The sequence below is a fragment of the Rhinolophus sinicus genome, chromosome 9 (assembly GCF_057876585.1).
Source record: "Rhinolophus sinicus isolate RSI-liver-muscle chromosome 9, RSI-T2T, whole genome shotgun sequence".
NCBI classification, from domain to species: domain Eukaryota; kingdom Metazoa; phylum Chordata; class Mammalia; order Chiroptera; family Rhinolophidae; genus Rhinolophus; species Rhinolophus sinicus.
In genome coordinates this window covers 23,342,082-23,367,684 of record NC_142509.1, presented here as the reverse complement: position 1 = coordinate 23,367,684, position 25,603 = coordinate 23,342,082, and the positions used below count along the sequence as shown (strand labels likewise).

At 44.5% G+C, this 25,603-nt stretch overlaps 1 protein-coding gene across 3 annotated transcripts in view; it reads right to left on the bottom strand.

Moving 5' to 3' along the window:
• The window catches only part of TTC28 (tetratricopeptide repeat domain 28), a 611,103-nt gene that overhangs the window by 87,371 nt on the left and 498,129 nt on the right, over positions 1–25,603 (bottom strand). For all 3 annotated transcript variants that reach the window (XM_074321572.2, XM_074321573.2, XM_074321574.2), the window contains 4 exons: positions 22,453–22,562; positions 20,577–20,706; positions 18,523–18,741; positions 16,367–16,532 (listed from right to left, as the gene is read on the bottom strand). In XM_074321572.2, coding sequence (XP_074177673.2) covers positions 16,367–16,532; positions 18,523–18,741; positions 20,577–20,706; positions 22,453–22,562 — 625 coding nt within the window. The remainder of the gene's footprint in view (positions 1–16,366; positions 16,533–18,522; positions 18,742–20,576; positions 20,707–22,452; positions 22,563–25,603) is intronic.

The following is a 25,603-nucleotide window of genomic DNA, read 5'->3' as shown; positions in this document are numbered from 1 at the left end:
CTGCCCTGTTGGCATGGCAAAAATCCATTGCACCTCTGGTGCAGGTCGAGCAGCACCTCTTCCAGGAAGCCTCTCCTGATTGAGCCCTCACCAAGGCACAAGTGGCCCCTCTGACCTCTGTGTGCCTCTCCCACTTCTCTCATAATGACCGACAGTGGCAACTATATGAAGACTTCTGATGGTGCCCAGCTCTATCCTACTGCTTTTCAGGCATTATTTTATTGTTACAAAAACTCCATAACATTACACTGCTTGCCAAAGGTAAGTGGTAGAGTCCAGATTGGGTATATGTGTTCATCGTTTTTCTCCTGTTAGCCTAAGAGCTCCGTATGGCAGGAAATATACTGGTTTCATCTCTTCAACCCCAATATCCCACAGAGCGCTAGGCACGCAGTACGCATTTGACAAATGTTTGCTGACTGAATGAATGAGTGAATGACTGAATGAACGTATCTTTGTCTCAATAATTAGGTTTCTCACAACTTAGACTGTAATATCTCTCATAATATGAAATACTGAAAATCCCAACTATAAGAAAATAAAATATTTGGACATTTTGGGGGCAGGTAAACCCGGTGCCCATCATAAGATGAAGGCTAGACCTTTGTGAAACTTACACCTATGCTTCTGAGTGTTTCTGTTTATGACCCCGAGACCTGCTGGTCTGTGAGCTCCTCAAGGACAGGAAATGCGTCTTTTCTCTGGATTCGTGGGCCCAGCACAGGGACTGATGGGGATTCTCAGCAAATAGTTGCTGAATGAATAAATGAATAAAAGAATGAGTAGATAAAAGATTTCAAACTCTATTTGGACACAAGGCTAACTTGCTTGGAAAAACGCTTCTAAAATTGTCTACACTGTATTCATTCCAAACACTTCACAGCTGTTCTTTTAACTAGAGTTATATCACACTAAGCAGCGTCTTATTTATTTCTTCCTGACTTATATTTAGCTCACCTGAAAGCTTAGGGTTACACAAAAAATAATTCAGAACTTCATTATTACAGTTCAAATTCCATTCTGCAAATACTGTGACAAACCCCAGGCAACACACCCATGTCTCAAACATAGGAAAAGCTCCATTATAATCAAAGATTTTGCATGAGCCTTGACAAATCTAACAAGAGCTTATCCACAGAAAATACCTGCCTCTTAAGACAGACAAATGGCTTGATGGAAAGAGCAGTAGGTTGGAACCTGGAAGCTCAGGTTCAAGGCCTGACTTTATTCTTTAGCTGTGTGATCTTGGATAAGCAAGTCTTTGAGGCTCAATTTCCTTGTCTCAAAAAGAGGGATCCGGATAGTTTCCTGCCTACCTCAAAGGGCTATTGTAAAGAGTAACTGAGGCGCTGTATGTGCAGATGCCCGGTAGACGTTCTAGGAAGCACTACATATGGAGTAGGTGGTATTATTACTCTTAGGGCTGATACCTCATTCCATCCTGGGCTCCCATACACTTACTTCTGTTCTCTTCTCTTTTCTTCTCCCCCGGCAAAGGGTTTAAATCTCTGAAGTCTTTATTTCTTTAAAGTTTCTTCTCTCTTTCAAATGAAGTCAAATATATAACAGATCCAAGTCTGTTTCAAGGTTCCGTTAAAATCACCAAAGTAATTATTTAGAGACAGTTCAGGGAATTGTATGTAAGATTAAACGATCACTTTAATGTTTGAATGGAAAATAGGTAAATTCTCAAGGACTGCTGAATTATGTCTTTCATGATATGGCTTGATCTGAACTATTTTCATTTCAAGAACTATCGAGGGTAATGAGGAATTTAGTTTTTGAAAATAGTCTTCAAGCCAAAGAATTTTTATTTCTCAATGAGAAACCATTCTCCTTGCTCTCAAATTCACTACTGTCAGATTGCTTAAATGATGTGTTAGACTATAGTGTGACAGAATGTTTCTCTATTTTTTCATCTTGTATATTTTTCTGCATTTTACTTTCCTCCATTTTACTGCTAAGGCCAGTGGAGAATACCCAGTACATGGAGATTCAGTGGAAGTTTCCAGAAGGGGGAGGAGAAAAGTCTACTAAAATCTCCAGAGGGACAGCAAAAGTCTGGAAAGGCTGTGAATGAGTCATTTTCTGTCTGTCTGGTCTTTTCCTCATCCTCAGACAAAATCATTTGAAAAGGCAATTCTCGAGCCCCAGGAGGCGTGTTGGCACTCTTTGTTTTTGAGAAGCCCTTTCTAAAACCCACCTCTGAATTCCAGTTCCACCATTTAACTAGCTGTCAACCTTGACAATTCATTAAATGGCTCTGAGTTTCAGCTTTCTGCTATGTAAAATGGGGACCACAATCACCACCTCAGAGACTATCACACACGTCTAGTGAGTGTGTACACCTGTTCTGACACATGGAAAGTGGCCAACAGAGGCCGTTTCTCTCTTCCTTGTCCAAAAGTAAGCAATCTGGGAGGTTTTAATAGAGAATCAGAGTTAAAACATGAGCATTAGCTTGGCAGCACAGCACCCAGCAAAGCGCCTTACACATCTTAGTTTATTATGTAGTAGTGTAAGAGACGACATCAAAGTTGTAGCCATCTAGCGAGAAATCTACTACGGGAAGCTGAAATGCCTCATATTTTACAGACTCTGGATCCTCTTGCCTGTTTGACTCATTTTCAAAGATAAGTTAGACAAATATCTTTTTCCTCCTTGTAACTTTCTTCCAACTATAATTCTCTCTCTCTTTTAAACTTAGCCATTTCCAACATTCAAAAACACCATAATCCAAAGTCCTTACTCACTATAAACTATGCTGAGTTTTTATCTCTAGGGCTTAAAGCTCAAAGTAAGAGGAAGCAGACAAGAAAAAACTACAATAAAGCATTAGCTTACACGTACGCTTGATTGAAAGTTTGTTCTCTCTCTCTTCCCTTGTTCTTTTTCATGTCAGTGTGATGTTAACCCCGTTTGCCTCATTCTGTATCCAGCTGTAGAAAAGTCTTCTTCATGGACATAGCCAGACCAACTCTAGCACTGATCAGAAACTTTCCTAGCTTCAGCTTTAATTGTGAACAGACTGTTTATATGGGGGGGGGGGGGGGAAGCTAGGCCCATTTCATTAAGTCATTCAATGACTATGCCCAGATACTGTCCTGATAAGTCAGACAGACCCAATCCTCACCCTTCAGGGACCCCTAGTTCAGAGGGACAGACAAACGCTACAAAACAAACTCTACGCAATAAACAACACTGTGATTAGGGACGGCCAAGAAGGAAACACACAAGGTGCTGAAATAAAACAAAAGGATGGAAATCCACAGTAGCAAAATTACTCGGACTTAACAAACTCCTTTTTAAAAACAATCGCAAACAGAGTTCCTAAGTTCTCTATAGGGATATGGCATCCAGAGCATCCTTAAGAAACAAGTCCCAAACAAAGAAGACATGGTTTGCAGTGGGTAACGGAAGGAAAGGAAATCAACGCTGTGTATCACTCAGACTTTCCATTTAATCTTCACAACCAAGGCCCCAACCTTGAGATGACAATCAATATGTGACACGTACAGTTTCAACCTCATCAATTTAAATTAGTAAATGGATACAGTAACTTACAGTAAGAGCTGAAGGTTATCTCATGGCTATAGCCTTTCATGGACAGGGGACATCAAGCCAGCTTCCGGTTTTACGAGGAAACCTCCACTGTTGCTTGACCCACCTGTGAGACTGGAGTTGAGGACACAGAAAACTAACTGGAGCCCAGATCAGCAACACGCGTAAGGGGCGCCGTGGTGCTGAGGCAGGGGACGGGAATGAGTGTGGGGCTGCTATGGGCAGACTCCTGAGACGGGGAGGTACTCAGTCCTTCCGAAAAGAAAAGCGGGAAGCTTTTATGAGGGCTGCCCAGAAATGAAGTGTTAGCGCCTGATGTCTCTAATTAGCAGGGAGCTGAGCAGCACACACAAGAATAAAGCAAAAGACAAGTTTATGATGATAACTTTGTCTCCATCAGACAATATGCTTTTGAAGTGACAGATCCTTAAATCAATTCCACCTCTCCTTGCTCGTTATCAGTGACTCCTCACTGCATTAGCATAAGTCTATCAAAAGCCAGGAAAGAACATCTCATTACTTTTTGAAGCTTTAACGAGTTTAATGTGTTACTGGGAACCAGAAGAGTTTCATGTGCTGGCGCAGGGGTCAAGTTTTATCATGTGGATGTTAGTTAAAGGTCTGCATTAACTACCTCATCTGGGTAAGTCCACCTCTTGGAGCTTCCAGGATAATACTGTGCTTTCATGATACTTCACAGGGGTGGAAGTGGGAAGAAAAAGGCTAGAGCAACAACTAGGAAACACGTTTTCACTGTGTCATGCTCTGCTTCACTGATGACACACAGACTATACATTTATGGCGCTATATGGACTGTGTGTTCAGATGGTACCTCCCAGCCCCCAGCAGTTTGTTCTTTCGCCTTTTCAATAATCCACTCATCCAGTGAACATTCACTGAGGGCCTCTTCCACACAACGCACTGTGAAGAGCTGGTCATGGAGAGGTAAGACATGACTACGTGGCACTCAGGGACATCGTCATTGGGACTGAGCTGAAGTGTATGATTAATGATCGTTAACCCACAAGTATATCAGAGTTCTGTGCACTGTGTGCCCAGACGTTTCCAAGTCTTGGCTGGGAGGGAGAAAACAGGGGAAAGCATGGGTGGGTCAGCTCCACAGCAGGTATTCTCCACTTCGCCCAGTCGCCTTAAGACCATCTCCATCTCAGCTTCTTCCCACCTGTGTAAGCAATTCCTGCCTTCAATGTGTGCTTAAGACTCCAAGGAAAAGCAATGCATCCCCCCCCCATCACGTGGGATAGAAAGCCAGGGGACCCCACACTGGCAGAAGAAAGCAAATGCAAATTCATGGGGATGTGCTTGGTGGAGAGGTGGCAGGGGAAAAATGTGGCCCCTACTGGAACAGAGGGCTGACACCAGGAGGCAGAGCAGGACAGGCTGTATAAACAAGGGGCCGATGCCCATCTCCAGACACCTCCCCAGCCACCCCCATTCGCTGTGTGGGGGAGCACTCAGCAAACTGCTTTGGCAGCAGCCAGTCAGCGGCACTGAAGCAGGGAGGGGTCCAGGGGGAAGGCCAGGCTGTCAGGTGGGCGTGTTCTTGTAAGAGCCTGGCCCAGAGGAGCAGAGCAGAAAGGGTGAGAGAAGAAGGAGGGAGCACATGGGTAAGATCAAGGAGACTTTCGTGACTGAGTAGATAAACAGCAATCAAGGAAAGAGAAATTTAAGGGCAAATGACTCAAAGCCCTCAAACCACGGAACCTGGGTAGAAAAGATGGAGGCTTCAAAATAAATGGGAAAAACTGAAGAAACGTGCGCCAGGTTGGGGAGCTGCCTGCCAAAGGGCATGATTTGGGATGTGCTGGGCGGGCAGTGAATTCCAGGGAAGCGCCTCCAGGGGGAAGGCCCGGCCTCCAGCGAGTCATGGGCCTGGTGCAGACCTGTGCCTTGAGAAAGATCACACGTTCAGGAGAGAATGCAATGACAAGTGTGAGCGGGGGGCAATGCCATGGTTTCGGAGTAAGAAAAAGATGGGAACCGTCAACGGCGGCAGAGGAGTGCTTGCGAGCTCACCCACACCTGGGGGAGGGGAAAGAATAGGGAGAAAAACGGTCCATCACCAGATGCTGAAGGGGACTGCAGAAGGAGCCCGGGCGCAGGTCACCCTGCTCTCCCCCAGGTCTCCACGGGTGGGGGAGTGGGAGACTGTCCTACTGTTTAGCACATATTCACTCAGGGGAGAGATGGACTCCCCACCCTACTGATGCTCGTCTCGATAGGCGACTTGCTTTGGCCAGTGGAACATGAGAGGTGGAGAGGTGAGCAGGGCTTCACATGTGCCTGATTGTTTTGCTTGGTCTCTTGCGATCCTGATTTCCGCTATGAGAAGAGTCTTTGTCTCGTTACCGCCAGTCACAGAAAGGTGTGACCCAGGGCCTGAGCTGCACAGGCAGCCAAAAGTGGAATCCAAAGGGGCCTGCAGACCCAGGGGAAGAATACACGTTTGTGGTTACAAGTCTCCAAAACGGAGGTGCTACGTGGCATTACTGGAGGAAAACCCAGCTAGTAGAACAGTGTGGGTTGTGGGGCGGACAGTAAAATGTGCTCCTTTCAGGAGGGCACTCCTTCTGAGCCTCCCTACCACTGTGCTCAAATCAGAAAAGGACAAATGGGATGAAAAACAATGCCTGTTTCAGCCAGTTCAAAGAGGAACTTGGTGGCTATCCTGGGCTCATTTTTCCAAAGCAAGGGAAGTCTAGAGTTATACATTAAATGTCTTACATATTGATTGTTAGATAAAGCTGCAGAGAATCAATCAAAATAAAAGGCCAGACAATTTCACTGGAGCACAGGGCAGGATATACAAAGTCAGGGATGTTGAATTTTGATTAGTTCAAAGAATTTTGACAAAATTGGTTACGGCAACAGCCAGCCAACAGTTGATACAGAACTGAGAGCAAAGGGCTGAAGGTCTATATTGGCCAGTGGATTTGCCCCACCCATTCTCCCTTTGACCCGTGTTCTAATAGGAATGCCATTCCAAGTTTTGGGACCATGGGACAAGAGATAGAAGAAGAAATGTCTGGTGCCCACTAGTGCCCTCCCAGGTCTTCATGGCATCTACCAAACTGGCCCCTGCCCTGTGGCCCAGGTGCAGACGTGTCAGCCCCTGGTGCAGGGAGGCCCAGGCCATGCTCAGTTCTAGGCCCACACTTGCGGAATGATAGGCACCAATGGTTTTCCCGCATCACTGGGGCCTGCTGTTTGTCTGAAGGCGATTCTACCATTCACCAGCTTATCCCTGCCACGTATAAGTGGGAAAACTCGTATCTAGCAATTTCAAGAATTCTGCTTTTAAAGAAGTTCATGAGCAATACAAAAGGGGATTCAATTGAGGCTATTTCGGAGGTCACACAAGACGATCAACTCTATTTATCCTTCTGGCTAAGCTGCTGACGTACACTAAGCAGCTTGCTGAAGCCTTCTGAGCTCATTTCGCACTCAGCCTTTTGGAAGGAATCCAAATTCGGAATCCGGGGCATAAGACCAGCGATACAGTGTGTTTGTCCCACTCATTTCTGCAGCTGTGTCTCTTCAGCGCCCTAATCCCTAAGCTGGCATCATCTCTTTCGTTTTTTCCCCCTCAAACAGCTATTGCTGAGCCTGAGTGAGTCGCCTCATAGATAAGGCTGACCTTGTGGAACCCGGTCATGTCTCAAGAGGACCGTACACAAGAGGCTCAGCCAGGCAAGCCCACCCCATCAGAAAGGGTGCCAGACTTCAGGTCTTGCAAGAAAGAGGTGAGCGTCAGGAGGCAGCTGCGCACCTGTGACGTAGGAGATGACAATTCCTGTAGCCACAGGCTGAGCATCGTCCTAGTGAGACCATCAGTCAGTACCTGAGGCCTTGGGCACTTTCCTTCTTCCAGACCGCTGCCCGGTGAGGAACTCCTCGCCTAGAATGACTTTCTCCCCTCCCTTGAAGGCCCAGATCGAAGGTCACTTCCCTGGAAGCCTCTTGAACCACTGACTGGCCCCCAAGTAGGGGGCACCGCCTTCTTTGTTCAGAACCTTTTAAATAACATTTCGCACATGGTGGCTTAATAATTGACATATTTGTTGACTGTTTCGTACTGTGAGCTACTGTAAGGCCAATAATTTCAGCTATTATTTATGCGTATATCTCCAGGCTCCACACCAGCTCTGGTACAGACTGACTCCATGCTTGTAAAATATTTTCAAAATGGTACTACCCTAACTTAGAATGAAATTGGGAAACTTTGGTTTAAGGAACAAAATAAATGCCCCCACATAGTATATCTACTTTTACTATACAGAATTCTGGAAAGGATTTGAAAAAAGAAAAAAATATTTGATTTGTAAAATTAAACCTTACTAGTTTGGATTAATTGAGAGGTCAGCCTTGATTAGGAAAAAGCCAGAATTAGAAAATACTGCAAAGACAGTCTGAAATTTTCAAAGACCTGCTATAACTGAAAACAAGCCAATGATGTAACAATGACCAGTGTTTAGGTACTTACTCAGAAGAACAGATACAAATAATTTAAATCAGTCTCTCAGTTGTCCCTTTACATCAATCAAATATGTCCTTGTTGCAATCTTGTTCTTGCAATTCATTTGTTTAAAAAAACACAAAACAAACAAAAGGAAAACCCTGCTTTCTTTCCTTCTTTTTTGGGGGGCTGGTGGAATTTCTTTAGCATTGGATTAAACATAATCTTTGGTTCATGACACCCTTTCATCATTGATCCATGCATGGCTCGCTTTCACTTATTTATTAATTTTTAATAATGTAGTAAACGCTCACACCACCACCACCCAAAACACAAGCTGGAGAATAATGTATCAAATTATTTGTTAACATCCCTGGAGCCCACCCACTGCCTTCCCAGCCCGAGGCAAGTCCCACCCCAAAGCCCGTGGCCATCACTCCCTGCCTGTCCTTTCTATATAAGTTTTACTGCATCTAGCTGTATCCCTAAAAACATATTTTTATTTTAGCTATTTTAACTGTTAAAAAGTTATCATGCTGTAGGTAGTATTTTGGGACCTCCTCTCTTCACTTAATATTATTTTTCTAAGATTTAGCTTCATCTTTGGGTTTACCATGGCTCTTCGGTTTTTGACCACGGCCTAATATTCCATTTTTGGATTATATCACCATATACTCATCCACTCTCTCACTGGTGGCATGTAGGTATTTCCAGGATTTTGCTATTGTTTACAGTGCAGCTCTGGACATTCTTGCTCGTGTACAAGAACCTCTTGTGGATAGAACACCTAAGGTGTGAATCTGAATCAAAGGGTTTGTGAATAGCTTTAGAAGGTGATGCTAAACTGTCTTCTGATGTGGTTAGTCAATTTACCTCCCCCTGGCTACAAACAAGACATCTTGTGGACCCACAGCTCCTCTAACAGTTGGCATTGTCAGACTTGAGAACAATAGCAATTTGTTATCTGTTTAGAGCCAACTGGAGTCGTCCACGTTTATGAACTGGTGCGATCGAAATTACTCAGTATTTTGAAATAAGAAAATGCATTTGATTATAAAAATAACTTTCACTATAGAAAATTTAGAAATGTAGAAAAGTACCGAAAGGAAAAAACGTAATAGCGATAGTTTATTAAGGCTTAATAGTCATTTACACTGAAGGAATATTTACCTCCATTTTAAGGGCAGTCTATAATTGCAATTTATTTAAAACCCCTTGGGAGCACTCCTTCCAGCTCTGACGCACTATTGAACACAGCCTGACTAGGGTTCTAACTAGTCAGCTCAGCACCCCCAAAGTGCCACTGCACTGTCCCAGGTGCCTGGGAAGCAGCAAGACTCTGGCTACATATCAGAATTAAAACCTAAAGATGTGTTTTGAAATTCATAACATCTCCCTTATGGGAGGTTCGTGTTCTACACAGCGGTTTTAATCGACGCCTCTTTTGATCTGGGAGGAAGGGACGGGAAGTTCTTATTAAACACTTAATAAAAGCAGTTCTTTTATTTTAAATCCATTTTCAGAAACTCCTTTGTAGCACTGTACTTCCTTTCAGCAGTAACACGCCATTAAGGAGAGCAAAACCGGTCTGCAGAATAACAAGGACACCATGGCCAGGCTGTGGATAATTGAATGACGGTGTTCCCCAAGGCACAGGACTCCGTTTCTGGGGACACAGTACATTTTACATCCACTAGAAAAAGAGAAGCAGTAAACCAGCCCTGCATGAACAGTCTGCTCACAGCACATCTTCCGGTGACTAAATTTCAAATGTAATGACATCTCACGATGGGCCAGGCACCGTGTTAGACTAAGAATCCAGGGAGGAGAGGGCATAGCACCTGTTTTCCACGGCATCACCATCTGCTTAGGGAGACATACAAACTAGGTGACTATGAAACAAAGGAGAATGAAGTAAGTGCTACTGTTCGCCAGCCTCCAGAGGGGAGCAAAAATCTGATTTGGACACGCAGGAATCTGGCTGGTCCCGATGGGAACAGTGTGAGATCTGACCAGGGCTCTACAGCGTAATGAGACTGTCTACAGTGAAAGAGGACAATTCCAGCAGAAGGGAGAAGTACTTCATTCATTCAGTCAGTCAGTTGTTCTCTCAAACACTCATTAAGTATCCGCTACGTCACAGGACTGCCCCGGGGACTGGGTGTGCGAGGGGAACAAAACCAACTGTGAAGCTGCTGAAAGGCTTTTCTGACGAGTGGCTTTAAGCAGGAATCTGAAGCATGAGAAGGAACCACCATACCAAGAACGGGGCGCAGAACTTTGCAGTGAAGGAAGGACATGGGCAAAACTTTAAGGTGGGAAAGCCCTGGTAGCTCCTAGGCAGGGAACGCAGGCTGGGGCGGGGGGAGGAGGGCACAGGGAGACGCCACACTGAAGAAGGATTAGAGGTGCCATTCAAGCCGCGGACCGAGGCTGGATCACATGTGCTGAGAAGGCGAGCGAGCGTAAGGAATGTGAGCTGGAGTCTAAAGACCATCACGACCTTTGAAGGGATTAAGTGTGTCTGGGGGCTTTGTGATGAGAGGGAGAACACAGAAACACAGTCCCAACTACATCTATGGAAGGTCACTCTGGCTGGCGGGACTGGAAGGCTGGGAGAGGGAGAGGGAACAGGGCGGTCAGAGCGGAGGGGTAGCAGCAGTGCAGGGTACAGATGACCGGACCGCCACTGTGCTAGTGGCAGTGGAGGCACAGATGGATGGATTCAAACGTGCCTTTTGTACTTTGTGATTGTGGTAAAAAGCACACCTCCAATACTGTTTTCCACAGTGGCTACAGCATTTTACATTCCCACCAACAACAGTGCACAAGAGTTATAATTTCTCCACATGCTTACCAATGCTTGCTATTTTCTGGGTTTTTGATACTGGCTCTCCTAACAGGTGTGAGGTGGTTTTTATTTGCATTTCCCTGATGATTAGTGATGTTGAGCATCTTCTCAGGTGCTTATTGGCCAGTTGTGTATCTTCTTCGGAGAAATGTCTGTTCAATTTGAATCGGATTATTTTTGTTGTTATTAGATTGCAATTCTTTATATATACATATTAACCTCTTACCAAACGTATGGTTTGAAAATATTTTCTCCCATTTCATAGGCTGCCTTTTCACTGTTTTGTTTCCTTTGCTGTGCAGAAGTCTTTAAATTTTATGTAGTCCCACTTGTCTAATTTTGCTTTTGTTACCTTTGCTTCTGGTGTCATATCCAAGAAAACATTACCAAATACAATGTAATAAAGCTTTCCCTAGAAGTTTTATAGTTTCAGGTCTTACATTTAGGTTTTTAATTCATTTCACGTTAACTTTTACATATGCTAGAAGGCAAGGGTCCAGCTTCATTCTTTTGCATGTGAATATCCAGTTTTCCCAACACCATTTGTTGAAGAGACTATCCCTTCCCCAATACGTAGCTTTGCCACTCTTATCAAAGACCATTTGACCATCTACGTAAGGGTTTATTTCTGAGATCTCTATTCTAGTCAATTAGTCAATGTGTCTGGGTTTATGCCAATACCTCTCTGTGGCTTAGTGATATGTTTTGAAATCAGGAAGTGTGTGGCCTCTAGCTTTGTTTTGCTTTCTCAAGATTGTTTTGGCTCCCTGGGACCCTCTGAGTTTCCACATTAATTTTAGGATTTTTTTCTATTTTTTGCAAAATATACCATCAGGATTTTGGTAGGAATTACATCAAATCTGCAGATTGCTTTGGGTAGTATAGATATTTTAACAATATTACTCTTCCAATCCATGAGCATGGAATGTCTTTACATTTATTTGTACCTTCTTTAATTGCTTTCAGCAATGTTTTGCAGTTTTCAGTGTACGAGTCTTTTGCCTCTTTGGTTCAATTTATTCTTAAGTATCTTTTTTTTTTTTTTTTTTTTTTTTATGCCATTGTAAATGGCACTCGTTTTTGTGTGTAGATTTGGTATCCTGCAACTTTGTTGAATTTGTTAATTAGTTCTAACAGGGTGTGTATGTGTGTGTGTGTAATCTTTAGGATTTTGTACATATGTCATTGTGAATAGATACAATTATACTTTTTTCTTTGCTATTCGGATGCCTTGTATTTCATTTTTCTTGTCTAACTGCTCTGTTTGAGACTCCCAGTGCTGTGCTGAAATGGCAAGAGAGGGCACCCTTGCCTCGTTCCTGATCTTAGAGGGAAAGCTTTCAGTTTCCACCATTGAATATGTTGGCTGGGTGCTTTTCACATATTTCCTTTATTACGTTGAGGTAATTTCCTTCTTTCCTAGTTTGTTGAGTGTTTTCTATCATGAAAGGGAGTTAATAGTGTCAAATGCTTTTTCTGTGTCTATTGAGATGATTGTGGAGTTTTTGTCTTTCATTCTGTTAATGTGGTGTATCACACTGACTGACTTGGAGGAGAAATGGGGAAACTCAAGAGGTGGGCTTCAGATACTTTAGACTAGCGATGCCTGGAAATACTCAGGCAGAGGTGTTCGGTGGGCGGCGGTACCCACAGATCCAGAGGTTAGAGACGCCTGAGATAGAGGGAAGAAGTCACAGGGTACATTTGGGAACAGAGAGGAAGGTGTGGGGACTAGAACATGGCAGTCACCAAAATCAAGAATGAAATATAAACCCAGAATGCCTTCCTAGAGCTAGATCATGGTGCCAGGCTCTGAAACATGGATTTTATTCTCTGTAAACTGAAATTACAGAAAGGTTTCTTTTCTTTTCCCTTTTGAATGACAGAGTTGTTTATTCATGGCTATTTCTGACTTAAAAAGTAATATATGTCCATTGCGAAAAACTGAAAATAAGGAGAAATACAAAGAACAAAACACCAAGCATCTATTATTCCACCATCGACCTCTCGTTACCACTCAACACTATGGTGTATTTCCTTCCAAGGATTTTTTTCCTACTTTTCATACCCATTTTTTGTATATATTATAAAATTTAAATTATACTATATACAATAGTTCTATATTGTATTTTTCACTTAATATTTCACTTAATATTGTCATAAACAACTGCTTATGTTATTAAAAATTCTCTGTCAAAGTAATTTTAATTGCAACATAATGTTATATTGGATAGATGTGAAATAATTTGACATTCAATTATTGTGGACATTTAGGTTGTTTTTATATTTTTCTATAATAATAGACCTATTATAAATATTCTTATGTATACACCTTTGTTCCAGTTCTAAAGTGAAAATTTGGATGTCAAAGGGCATGAACATTTTACAGATTTTTGGTAGCACTGGCAAATTATTTTTAGAAAGGCTAAACCAATTTATATCACTAGGTATGAGACTACTCGTTTACTGCATCCTTACCGCCACTGAGCGTGATGGCTTTACAAATATTTACGAATTTTATAGATGAAAAATAACTTATCTGCACTGAGATTTTCTTACTATTTTTATGAAACTGAGGCAGAAACTGGAGTCTCACAAAAACTCCATTCTAATAAATTCAAATCATGCCACGAAAGTGTTCAATTTTAATATCACAAGAACCTGAATTGAAGCTGACGAAATGTGAACACATTTCTAAAAGACCCGTCCAAAGCGGCAGGAAGGACCTTATTTCTCACGCTCCAAAGGCGATCAGAGCTCCTGAGAGCAGCCCAAACAGGTCATGCTGAGCATCAGGCCACGGGACACCCTAGAGAAGCCTAAGGACACGGCCTAACTTGTTAACCTTCTGTACAGGGCACAGGAGAGAGACTAACGTGGGGATGTAAGCAAGCTAACGGTCCTTCCTCCCCTCGCCACTGATGGAGAGCTGCACCCAAAAGCCATTGTTTTCCAATTCAAAAGGCACCTGGACGTATAAGTGTTTAACCTCCTGTATCATGTAAAAGGATAACTTAGTTTGTACCTAAGAGAGGGGTGATGGAAAGAGTCAAAGTATAACCTTCTTCCTTCTTAGAATGAATTCTAATCTAGTTCCATGAAAATTGGGACCAAGTGGAATCTGGATTTTCACACAGGCTGCGCCCTATTAATGCTTGGTTTGGACTGAGGTGACCTGGGTATGCCACCAAGTTGCTGTACGGGAGATGGCACACAGAAACCACCTGGCGGGTGGCACACACCCGGGTCCCTTCATGATCTCATCTCAGTTCAAGCTCTGGCCTTACAAGTTTGAAAATAGGGTGGTTTCACGCACTCAGAGGCTTTGCCTCTTGGCAGCCCACTTTCACTAACCAAGCTCGCGGAGTTGTACAAATCAGCATGTCAGTTAATTATGCACATTCTCTATCTGCAAGTACATTTACATGAGAAACCAAGTGACAATCAGAAAGTCTCACAAGAAGCATGAGACCTGAACAGGGAAGGCAGGGGGATAACCTGTGAGGTCTTCTCCACTGAAGGTGACCGAAGGCCTTGGTGTACATGCTTGGGGTGGCCTCCATTTAGTTTCTTTCTCGTCCTCCTTCCGAGCTCAGCTCAAACGTCCCTTCCTCATGGAAGCCTCCATAACTCCTTGGTATAGGTTTCCCACCCCCACTTATACATTTTCATTACCTCCTGCATTTTCATTTAAGTACTTACGACAATTTTAATGAAAAGATTTGATATGCGCTGTTGTTTATTACCTTTCTGTTCCCCGAGAGCTGGAGCCATGCCTGCCTTACTACTCACTCCAATCTTGAGTGCGCACGGCACATAGTAGGCACTCAGGTATTTATGGGAGGCAGGCAGGATGAGAGAGCACGACAGCTGCAAGACCACCATGAGAACAGGCTTCCAATGGGGCTGTGAGTCCCTTAGCCAAGATTCTCTCTCCCTTTGACACTGTCAGAAATGGGCACTGCCCCCCAAGTCTGCCCTGCTGACTTTGCTTTTGTGTGTGTTTCTGCTGCTGGCCAGCTATTCCCCTCTAATACTTGCTGTGGATATGCAATACCTTTGGTCAGGTGACAGTTTAATTAGACTGGCTTAAGAGCCTTTCTGTCGCTGAAGCAGCTTTGCATACCCCTGGCCTAACCTATTTTATGGCCAATTAAATCTCAGGGAGTCGCCTCTTCCTTCCTTGCGATTTCCACACAGTCGAGCCCCTGTAATCACCGCAACACCACCCAGGGCTAAGGATGGGGTTGCTCCAGGATACGCAGCAGTCAGAGAAGAAAACAGACAACAGTGTGTGCACGTGGCTGATGCCTGCTCAGACATCATACAAGCAGAAGCTAGAGACGACATTCTTACATGCCTCAGCTATTTTCTCCGAGTATGATATTAATTTTGCTAATTAAAAACAAAACAAGCACTGGCCTGGGAGTCTGGGTGAGATCTAGATTGTTTTGATCCCGGCTCTGACACTAATTCAGCTGTCAGCAAGTTCGAGGCAGTGCTGGCTTCTGCTGAATGAAGGCGTTGGACAAGATGACCACTATAGCCCCTTCCAGTCTTGACATTACATTATCCAAAGACTATTTTTCATCTAAGAACTTGTCCCCGACTTCATAAGCACTTCAAAGATAAATCCAGCTGCTGGCAATGACCACCACACACTCAGGCGTCTGGAATAAGCATCTCAAAAGAAATCACAGAGATGTCTTAGGATTTTCATGATTACAAATGAAAGCACTCAGGAGACAAGCAGACATTCTTGGGACCTGACACCAGCTAACACAGCAGATTCTCTGACACACAGACTTTCTCAACACTTGTTAATCACAGGATGGAAAATCTGGCCACGAGCCGCTCTAAGGCACCCTATTCTTTGGATGTTCCCCAGAAGCAGGGTGCCTGTGGAAGCTATTTCCCACATGTAAAGTAGTCAAGCATGACCAAATGTTTCCATAAGCACATAACATTTACAGTCTTTGCAAAAAGCCCTTCTCTTCTTTACCCTTGATATTGGGAGCTCAACTTCCTCCATCTCAGCCCCCCAACACCCAGATCCATGCACAGACCCTGTCACGGGTGCTAAATTACTCTCTGAAACAAGCGTTCAGCTATTGTATAAACTCATTATGAATCTGTTTAAAACCAAACCTCATCTCAGTTTTAATTAACTGGTATGTTAAATTCAAAGTCATATTTATGTTTAAACATTCTACAAACCCTCCTTAGAAAATGGGCATCTCTGATGAGCCCCTTCCCTGTCTGAAAGGAAAGTACCAAAAAGGATAAGCGTAGCTCACTAAGGGGTTTGCACTCCAGAGACACATATGTCTTTCGCTACAGCAACTGTGAACAGACTAAGCACAAAAGTGTGAATTCCGTAAGATCTCCAATAGCATACTTACAAAAGAAAAAACAAAGCAAACAAACAACCCCGAGACGGTCTCTGTAGACGGGATTGGGAACGTTCTACTACTTGCCTCGAGTAGTAAGACTCCACCCCCAGGGCCTCGCGTACGCTGGCAATGTGTTGCTCTAGGGCCGAGCTGGTGGCTGTTGGAAGTGTTGCACTGCTGCCAGCCTGGAAGTCACTGCAGTTTTCCACTGTGTTATCACCCAGGTAGTGTTCATGAAACTTCAGAATTCCTAAAATAAGACAGGGATAGCCAACATTATCCATGATTGGGCTTGGGGGAAGGACAGATGGAAGACAGGTAACAGCAATGCTGATGCCATGTGACCTCTCTGACCAGCATGTCATCCTCCAAACCGTATGAAGAAATTCTGAAATCCAAGGTCTCAAGAGGGTTTTCAGAAGTTTGGTCAGTACCCCTTTTAGATCACACCTTTTTAGATCACAACTTTTTAGATCACACCTTTTTAGATTTTGCACCATTAGGTTTGGTACTTGACACCAGGAAATTCAAGATAGGGCCTTTGCTTCTGACGATATATTCACAAGCTCCTAGAATGCTGACTACTTCATTGGTATTTCAAAACAGGTGCTTCTCAGAAGCACCAACTGGGGAAAGTTTTCTTTCAGGAATAGTGCGTGAGCATGCTAGGGTACCGTCTCCCCACAAACGACATCCTGCACAAAAATATAACCAGCCAAGTGGAAACTGTGTTACTCAAAGACCTTTCATTTCACAAAAGCAAATCGAAATAAATATGTAGTACAAAGGCCAGATAAAAACACTTTAGATCATTTTTAAATAAGACTAACTGGTCAACGGTCATTGATGGATTAAAGAAGCAAAAAATGATGGCTACATGAAACTGAGGGAATCCATAGTGGTTTTCTGGTAATAAATATAGGACATATTCTCAAATGGTAATGAGGTGTGTCAGTGCTGGAAAATGCTGGTCCTTTCTGATTGGATTAGAGCTCCCGTGAAAGCTTCAGAGTCTCGTTAAGAGCAAAGGGAACAGAAAGCGAAACAATAGCAGCCTCATTATACACGGCTCATTATTACAGGGATTTGGAGATACCACCTGTCAAATCATGTCCCCAAAACGTAACAACCACAGACTGAAAGAGCCTGATACTTCCATCGTCGACCATGTCCTCCTGGGCATTAGTGCCCCTCTGGGGAATGGGATTCATTACATTATGGCTGAAACTCGCCACGTCACCACGAGGATCACAGCTTAAAACCTTTAGTATAAAAAGGTCAGAGTAAAAATGTTCCCTATGGAAAGCCCATAAAAAAACACACATGTAATTAAGGGGAAAAGATGATAAAAAATAATGCTGAGGCACAGAATAAACAGGCACGAGTGCTCAGAACCCAAGAAGCATCTGAGAGTTGTCATCCAGCCATCATTTTTTTTAATCAAAGGGATGGAAACATAATCAAGAAAATCTTGTCAATTCTCCTGGCAGTTGAACTTTTTGAAATTGGCTTACAGATATTCAAGAAGCTCATTCTTCAAGATTCCCAATTATAAGATCCACTTCCCCAGTCAATAAACTCTAATTGGATCTGGTGTGTCTCCAACATGGCAAAACCATCAGCATTTTATTATGCAAAAAAATATGGCCCTAACAGCTAATTAGTGGATCGGTATTTAGTGAAACTGTTACAGCCTAAACATTTAATGCTGATTTTAATCAAAAGGGATTTTTACTTCTGAAATAGATTTACAATGGAACTGGTTAAAATAGGTTCTGCTAAACTCAGAAATTTCAAGCGCGAGACTTCATTTATATACTGTGAGAGGACTTGCCATTATCATTTTAGTCTCTTGTACTTTACCATGACAAAGGGTCACAGTGATTAAATCCTATCCAGAAAGCACTTGTTAGGACTTGCAGCCATCGCTTTATTAGCTAATGAACACACCTGCCTAAAAATGGGGCTGCCGGTGAAATTAATCCTGCTCTGAGTCTTCCATGATAAATGCTTCCACATTCGCTGGCGAGGAGCAGCGATTTCTAGGGGGAATGAGAAAGCTGGGCTGGCTTATTAACTGAATGCCCCCCCATGGAATATCGAGGTGGCTGAGAGTTTGCTGAAAGCAGCCGTCAGCTCCTTAGTCTGATCTATGGTCATGCTCCTTTCACCTCTATTCATCAGACAGTCACGGTAGAGTGTGTAATTGCCCTGTTCCCACGTAAGTAAAGAGACCTTACCTGCCCCAGGAGCAAGCAGCCAGCTGTACAGGTAGCCTGCAGCCAGGGAATAGTAAAGCACCAGTCCCCTCTGGCCGTTGACCATCTCTAAGATCTGATCGATGGTGACCGGGGAGTAGGGGTCAGAGTCCTGCTGTCCTGTTTGTCTTTCTACCAGAAGATCTGCAAATGCCCTTGTCCGTCCTCTTTCTGCCACAGCCAGGGCTTCATCGTGATGGCCTAGGAGACAAGAGGGACAGGCTGAGGACTCCGTGGGGAGAGGGCCGTCAGGGGCAGAAAGCCTGGGCAGCAATCTCACTGCCCCTGCACTCCAGTGTGTGGCAGAGTCTCAGTCACACTGTTTCAAATCCAACCCCGGCCTCAGATGATGGGTGCAGTGTCCACTCTTACAAAAGCGCACATTTTCGGATTCCACGCCACCCTCAGCCACGGGGCCTTCCCCTGTCTGGCAGCCACCCCACAAAACAGCCGATCTTCCACATCCCAAGTTGTTCTGACCCCCTTCACTTGCCTCTTGAACCCGATGCCTTGTTCTCTGGCTGTTCTCTCACTTCCCTGCTCAACTTTGGTTCCGCTTTGACACTGGCAGAGGAACCGTCTTTCTATCTCTATTCAATGCAGCCCTTCTAAGCATCACATTGTCTAGCCCCACTTCCTCACATGCCCCCCCCCCCAAATTATACCCGTGCCTTTACACATGCTGGCCTCTCTGAGGTCTCTAGTTCTTTGAAATTGCTTGTCTTTGAAGCTTTTCCTTAGTCTTCAATCCAACTTCTAATCCCACCTCCTCTAAGAAACTAGTCTGTAATCTAGTTTAAAAGATAATGCACACTTATGAGAGCACAAAAAATATAAAGCAGCATACTTTCAAGTGAGGATTGTCTACAAATTCTGAAGGAGGATTCGCTTGTGTCATAAACACAAATGTGGAAGAGTTGCTAGAACCAGGGTCCAAAGAGAGATCAGGCAGAGGCAGGAGACCAGATACTGTGGCTCTGACAGCATTTCAAGGAGGCCTCACTTCTTGCAGTTCAAGTGTCAGTAGACAGTGGGGATTTACATGTGTGTATGTAAATGTCTTCTTTTACTCTATTAAGTTTTTAACTGGAACAGCAGGGATGATTTCTGTGAACACTGGCAAATCAGCCCCAAAGTGTTAGACAGACTTAACACTGTGATTATAATAGATAATACATTGTAATCACAGGCAATGAGCACATTTAACAGACGCATTTTTCCAGGGGAAGTCTGAGTGTCCATACACATACAGCAAAGGACAGGCTATTGAAAAAGCCTCAACATCCAATTTCAAAGACATTGTTAGTTCCAATCAATACCTCTTCTTGGGGAAAATGGTCGGTAGAGATGGACAGGTCTGAGAAGAGGCAAAAGACAGGGAAGAGGGTGTTTGCATCAGTAAGGCCCCGGTGAGGGAAGATGCATGCTGCCCCAGTGCCACGCAGCTCCCAGGCCTGGCAGAATTACTGCTGACTCTGTCACCGTCTAGAGGGCAGACCCAGATATTAAAAACACTTATTGGATAGCAACTAACAGATGCGTGGGAGAGGAAACAGGGGAGGGGCCAGATGTCTTCTCAGGTTCACCCCCCCAAGAGCTAATCAATGGTGCAGGGAACCTGGGGGGAGCACCTGGTTCAAGTGACCCTGTCTCCAGGACACCTTCCCCGGCCCCTAGGGCCGCCTGCCAAGCCGCTTTGTTTCCACAGCACCTGAGTTTCTTCTCCCTTAGCACTGGTCACACCATCCTGGCCTCACTGACTTCTGTCTCTCTACAGGCTAAGAGTTTCTTGAGGTCAGAAACCAGGCCTTCTTGACTTTAATCCCAGGGCTGGTACACAGCACATAGTAGGTGCTCTACAAATATATACTGAATAAATGAACAAATGTTCAATGGCTGGATTGTGGGTGTGGCCACACAGTCTATGGTAATAAATCCCATTTCATCACAGCAATCCCTAAACGACTTACACACACACACACACACACACTCACACACTCACACACTCACACGGCGCGAACCCCAGCTGCTCTCACCTAGGCTGACGAGCACGCGCTGCAAGGCCTGGTAGGATGACGTCTGCAGGTCAAAGAGGGAGAGTTTGTAGTCTGTGCTGAGCTGTGCCTCGTGTCGGATTGTTTCAAACAAGGCCGATGCCCTATAGAGCTGCAAGTTGGGGACAAAGAATGTTATCCATTCTCCAGAAACCACTGTCGAGCTGTTCACTGACTAAAGACAACTTTTGCTCATATCTTGGTGCACAACCTAAAAACAATGTTTTAAAGGTTTCAAAGGATGAACCGTTATTTCCAGGTAGGTCCTAGCGGAAAGGCAGCAGATCATACCATGTAAACTACAGTTTACGTAATCAATTTTTGACAGATAAAGGGATCTAAAAGACAAGGGTTATAGCCTTATAGTCTGAAAGTTGCAAAACAAACAAACAAACAAATAAACAAACAAAAAACAACTATTAATCCAACCAAGTGCTGATTTTGAATTAAAAAAACAAAAGGCCTTGCCTCCTGTCATCAAGAAACTGTAATTCAGCACTGCTACGCCTCAAGTGCCAAAGGATTGGAGTGAGAACAGGTGAGGAGCAGGCAGGCTAGAAATGGATGAGGCCGGGGGGGAAATGAGACGAAGGCAGCCGCACTCTCAGGAGGGCGATAGTTTTTTATAGGCACTTCAGACAAATCAAATCCTGCCTTCTGCAACAGCACCCCAGGGTCAGCCTTTGCGGGACAAGCTCCCCTGGCCACGCCCACCACAGGGACACCTGCGGAACCAGACAATCACAATCCTAAGAAGACACTGTCCCGCTGCTCTAGCGGCTTCTCTATCAGTGAGACCACAGGACTTTCCTCTGCTATTTATCTACTGGAAACACAGTATCAAATGTTAAGTTCATGCAAATTTAAAAAATAGAATTCTGAGACTAAAAGACAGACTAAGAAAGAGGAATGTATTCCCAACTCTGACACTAATTTGCTGTGTGACTTTTGGTTAAGATTCAGAGCCTCAGTTTCTTCTCTATAAAGAGGACAGTTGTCATTCTACGTCACAGAGTTATTTCAGGATTAAGTTCAGTGAGTGAAAGTACCTGTAGGTCATATATCAATACAAGTTTTAATTTTTAAAACCAGAAAATTAGAGAATTCTTTACATTGCTTTTAATAGCTTAAGAAGTACAGTGAAACCCCATAACATCCCAGGATGCGATGGCAAAAATGCCGTCACGTCATGTCTTCAATTCCTGTGGGAGCCTTGATTCCCTTATCCTTTGCCCCCTCTGCCCAGCCCAGTGCCTTCTGCAGTGATTACTCACACATTGCCCAAGCGGTTAAGGGTGTCATTTTAGAGATGCCATGGCACCCCTTCTTCAACCTGCCAGAGGGACCCATAACTCTAGGGATCTTCCCAATCTCCAGAGCCAGCTTTCTCTTCAACTAGTTACACATATGGAGAAACATGAACTCTGTGTGTGTGTGTGTGTGTGTGTGTGTGTGTGTGTGAGCGAGAGAGAGAGAGAGAGAGAGAGAGAGAGAGAGAGAAAAGAGAGAGAGAAGAATCTATTGATATAACTAGAAACCTACAAAGATATTAAATCCAATAATTATGAATTCTTGGATTACTTACTTCTGTCCTAAAATATATGTATGCAATTTCATATTAAGGTTTAATGAGGAACAGCAGCACATAATACAAGAATTCCAAGGAAATTATTGAGAAATCTATCACGCAACTGAGTAAGAATCTTTATTATGGTTCAACACTTCTGGGCCGCTTCAGGCTAGAAATCCTGTACATTCACCCAAGCGCAGAGGTCAGCACCTGTTGGCCAATGTCATCACTACGAGGACAGCAATCCTGAGGTGCCCCAGGCTTCTGGAAAGAAAACCCACTGCTCACCTGGTGCTGCGCCTCCTCCAGGTTCCCACTGGCCCAAAGGGAGAGGCCAAGACCATGGCGAATTTTGGCTTCATCCTCTCTTCGGCCCAGTTGCTCAGCTAATCTTAACCCTGAAATCAGATGGAGAGATTTTAAGGACACATAGAAGGTAGATAATGCCACTTGCCAAGGAGTCATGGATGGTAATTCTGTCTCCAGTGTATATAAAAAATGCTCACATCGCTGGATAAAGTGCAGGGCCAGAGTAGAATCAGTCAAGGCAGAGTAAGTATGCTCTTCAAACTCTGTGTCAGTGACGGCCTTCCCAGGACACCCCCAGATGCCCCAGCAAGAGCTAAGAGCTCAGGCGACGGCCGTCAGCAGGAGACAGGTTTGCATGACAGGCACACACCCTGGAACCTAACCTGCCACCCTCCCAGAGGTGAAATCCCTAGCTTTGCGAGTGAGAACTCCAGGCCTACAAAGTGATCTAACCCAATTCTTTGGCTGGCAAAAGCTTTTCTTGACAGTTCCTTAGCCGAGCACAGAAGCCAAGCTGATACTTTTTCCAATTGCACATGCACGGTATCCAACCCATGCTGGTGGGAGACATAGCTAATGTCCTCCTGGATGCAGAATGCTCACACTGGCTGACCCTGCCTTCTGGTACTGATGCTACTGACGCATGTCACGTCCAATCCGTTTTTCCTGTAAGCTGAGACCACGACGTGCCTCAGCAGGGTTGCAGAACAAGTCCTGAAAGCCTTCAATGAGACTGACCTCATTCTAATGGCTTCCAGGTAGACACCTGCAGTTTGCGTCACTTACCTACAGTAAGTGCCTGGCTTTCAGGACACCAGCAACCTCCGGGGCTTTGTGCGAGCCAAACAGGAGGGCGACATTTATTGTATTGGCCACTAAGCAGTTCTCAGCATCATTCTGCCCTCATTATCCGGCTCTCTGTACACAGGAGTTAGCTTGTGCAGGAGACGGCACAAGGCCCCCACACTACAAGTGCGCACACAAAGGTAGGACTTCCTTTTTCCATTCTAATTATGGGTGGATGGGAGCCTGCTGGGCTCATGCAATTTCAGACGTTTGAAAAAGAACTAAGTCAGTTGGTAGACTAATAAAAGTGATACTCAGGTTCAAGCTCATAAAATATTACGCATTTCAAAATGCACATAACTCAGAAAACTTCAAAATAGCATTATAGGCTTAAATCATGTCACTGGGTAACAAAAAGAATACTTGCAAGTGATTCGCATTTTGAAATACCTCACAGAATCGAGACACAAATGAAAGAGGATGGTTCTTAGGGGAAAACAAGGATACTGGTTGTTTTAACCTTCAACAAGCTAACCCTATGCATTGTTCACTGCAGCTATCCCTGCCAAGTCTGGGTCTATGAGTTAGAAGTCAAAATCATTGAGGTGGCCCCCCTTGAAAGTATATTCTGTGTGAGCGGGGACTTCACTTTGCTACCTGCTGGGTCTCCAGCATGCAGGACACTCCGTGGACCACAGTCAGAGGTTCAACAATGAAGAGCTAAAAGCCCTACCCGCCCCCTCCCCGCCTCCAGCCCCAGGACAGACATGGTATCTGCCCTGCCCCAGTTTCTCTCTGCTGCTGCCTCTTAGGAGCCTATCCGCTCTCCTGGAGCCTGGTCTGCTAGGAGCTAGTTGTATAACTCCAGGTAAATCACTAAATTACGCCATGCTCCCTTTCTGCATTTGCAAAAGAATGAAAAAGCTGGATGCGACTAGTGGTTTTAACTAGAGGCAGCTACACAAATCACCTGGAGAGCTTGTTCAAAAGACTCAGACCCCCATGAGATTCTACTGCACTGGAGTGGAGTGAGGTTGCTCCATAGCTCCCTCTGAAAACCAGGAGACGGAGCTCACTGAGGTGGTTCCCACTGAACTGCTCCCACGTGGCAAGAAGGTACAGGCCCAACTCAGAGCCCTAGAGGGGCCATCCAGGTGTCCAGCTCCTTTGACAACTCCTGAGAGGTATCTGGTTTGGCACACAGGGCACATTAGGCTCTCTAGTGGGGCTCACCCACAAAACAGACACCGTGGAGATGTCACAGTATGAATTTAGATCTCTGCGAGACTTAAAACTACAAGAAACAATAAAAATGAAATTGAGTTTCCCATAAATATAGAATTATGTTACGTCTCAGGCAAAGCAGCTGCTTTATGGAAACAATATTTCAGGAAGTACAAAAGAACACAGCTGAAAGTTTGTCAGATGCTGGGTCTGAATTTAATAGTTTTCACAAATTCAACTGAAAATCGTCCCCAGTCTGTTGGAATTTGACCACAGTCAAGTTTCAGGAAACCAAAAGCTAACTCTCATATTTAATGCATTGAGGCAAGCTCCCATTGAACGGAAGCCAAATAAGGTCTGGGAAGGGGCTCCCACCCTCCCAGTGACCTCTCAGCCTGCAGGCCAGAGCAATCCCTGGTCTGTGCAAAGGAACACGGAGAACCATCAGCCAGCCCCTGGCCCATTCTCCACTTTGCTTCCTGCTTCCCTCTCTCTGGCTTCCCAGCTCAGGAAGAATAGGGGATAGGACTGCCCCAACCCTGCTCTGTTCTTGGGAGGTGAGGAGCAACTTCACATGGGGTCTTGTGGTTCCTGGGTCAGAAAACCTGGGCTGAGCCCCACTCTGCCATTCATTGACCACGTGGTCAGGATCAAATCATCGTACTCTCTGAGCCTCAGGTCACTTACTGCAAAAGGGAATAAAAACCTCTCAAGGTTACTGTGAGAATTAAATCCAATGAAATAAACTATATATGCAAAAACCCTTGGAAACGATAAATGAGAGTTTTTACTTGAAATCAACAACCGTTTCCTTTTACTAGTGAGCCAAGAACATCATACCTGCCGTTTTCCCCTCCAGGATGGGAAGACGCGATGTGTCTGTGTGAGGGGAAGCGCTTTCCAGAGGAGAAGTGAAAAGAGGTGGAGGGTAAACACACGACTTCCAAGGAATGGGTGTGCTTAGGTAACTGCATGGAACCTGACAGCTGGGGGAGAGGGGAAGGAGGGGAGGGGGGGAGGACAGACAGGGGAATGGTTAGGAGCCCCTGCCACTTGCTGGGCCTGCCTGGAACGAGGCTCCTGTGGCACCAGCCCAAGCATTGAAGGTGACAAGCGCTGG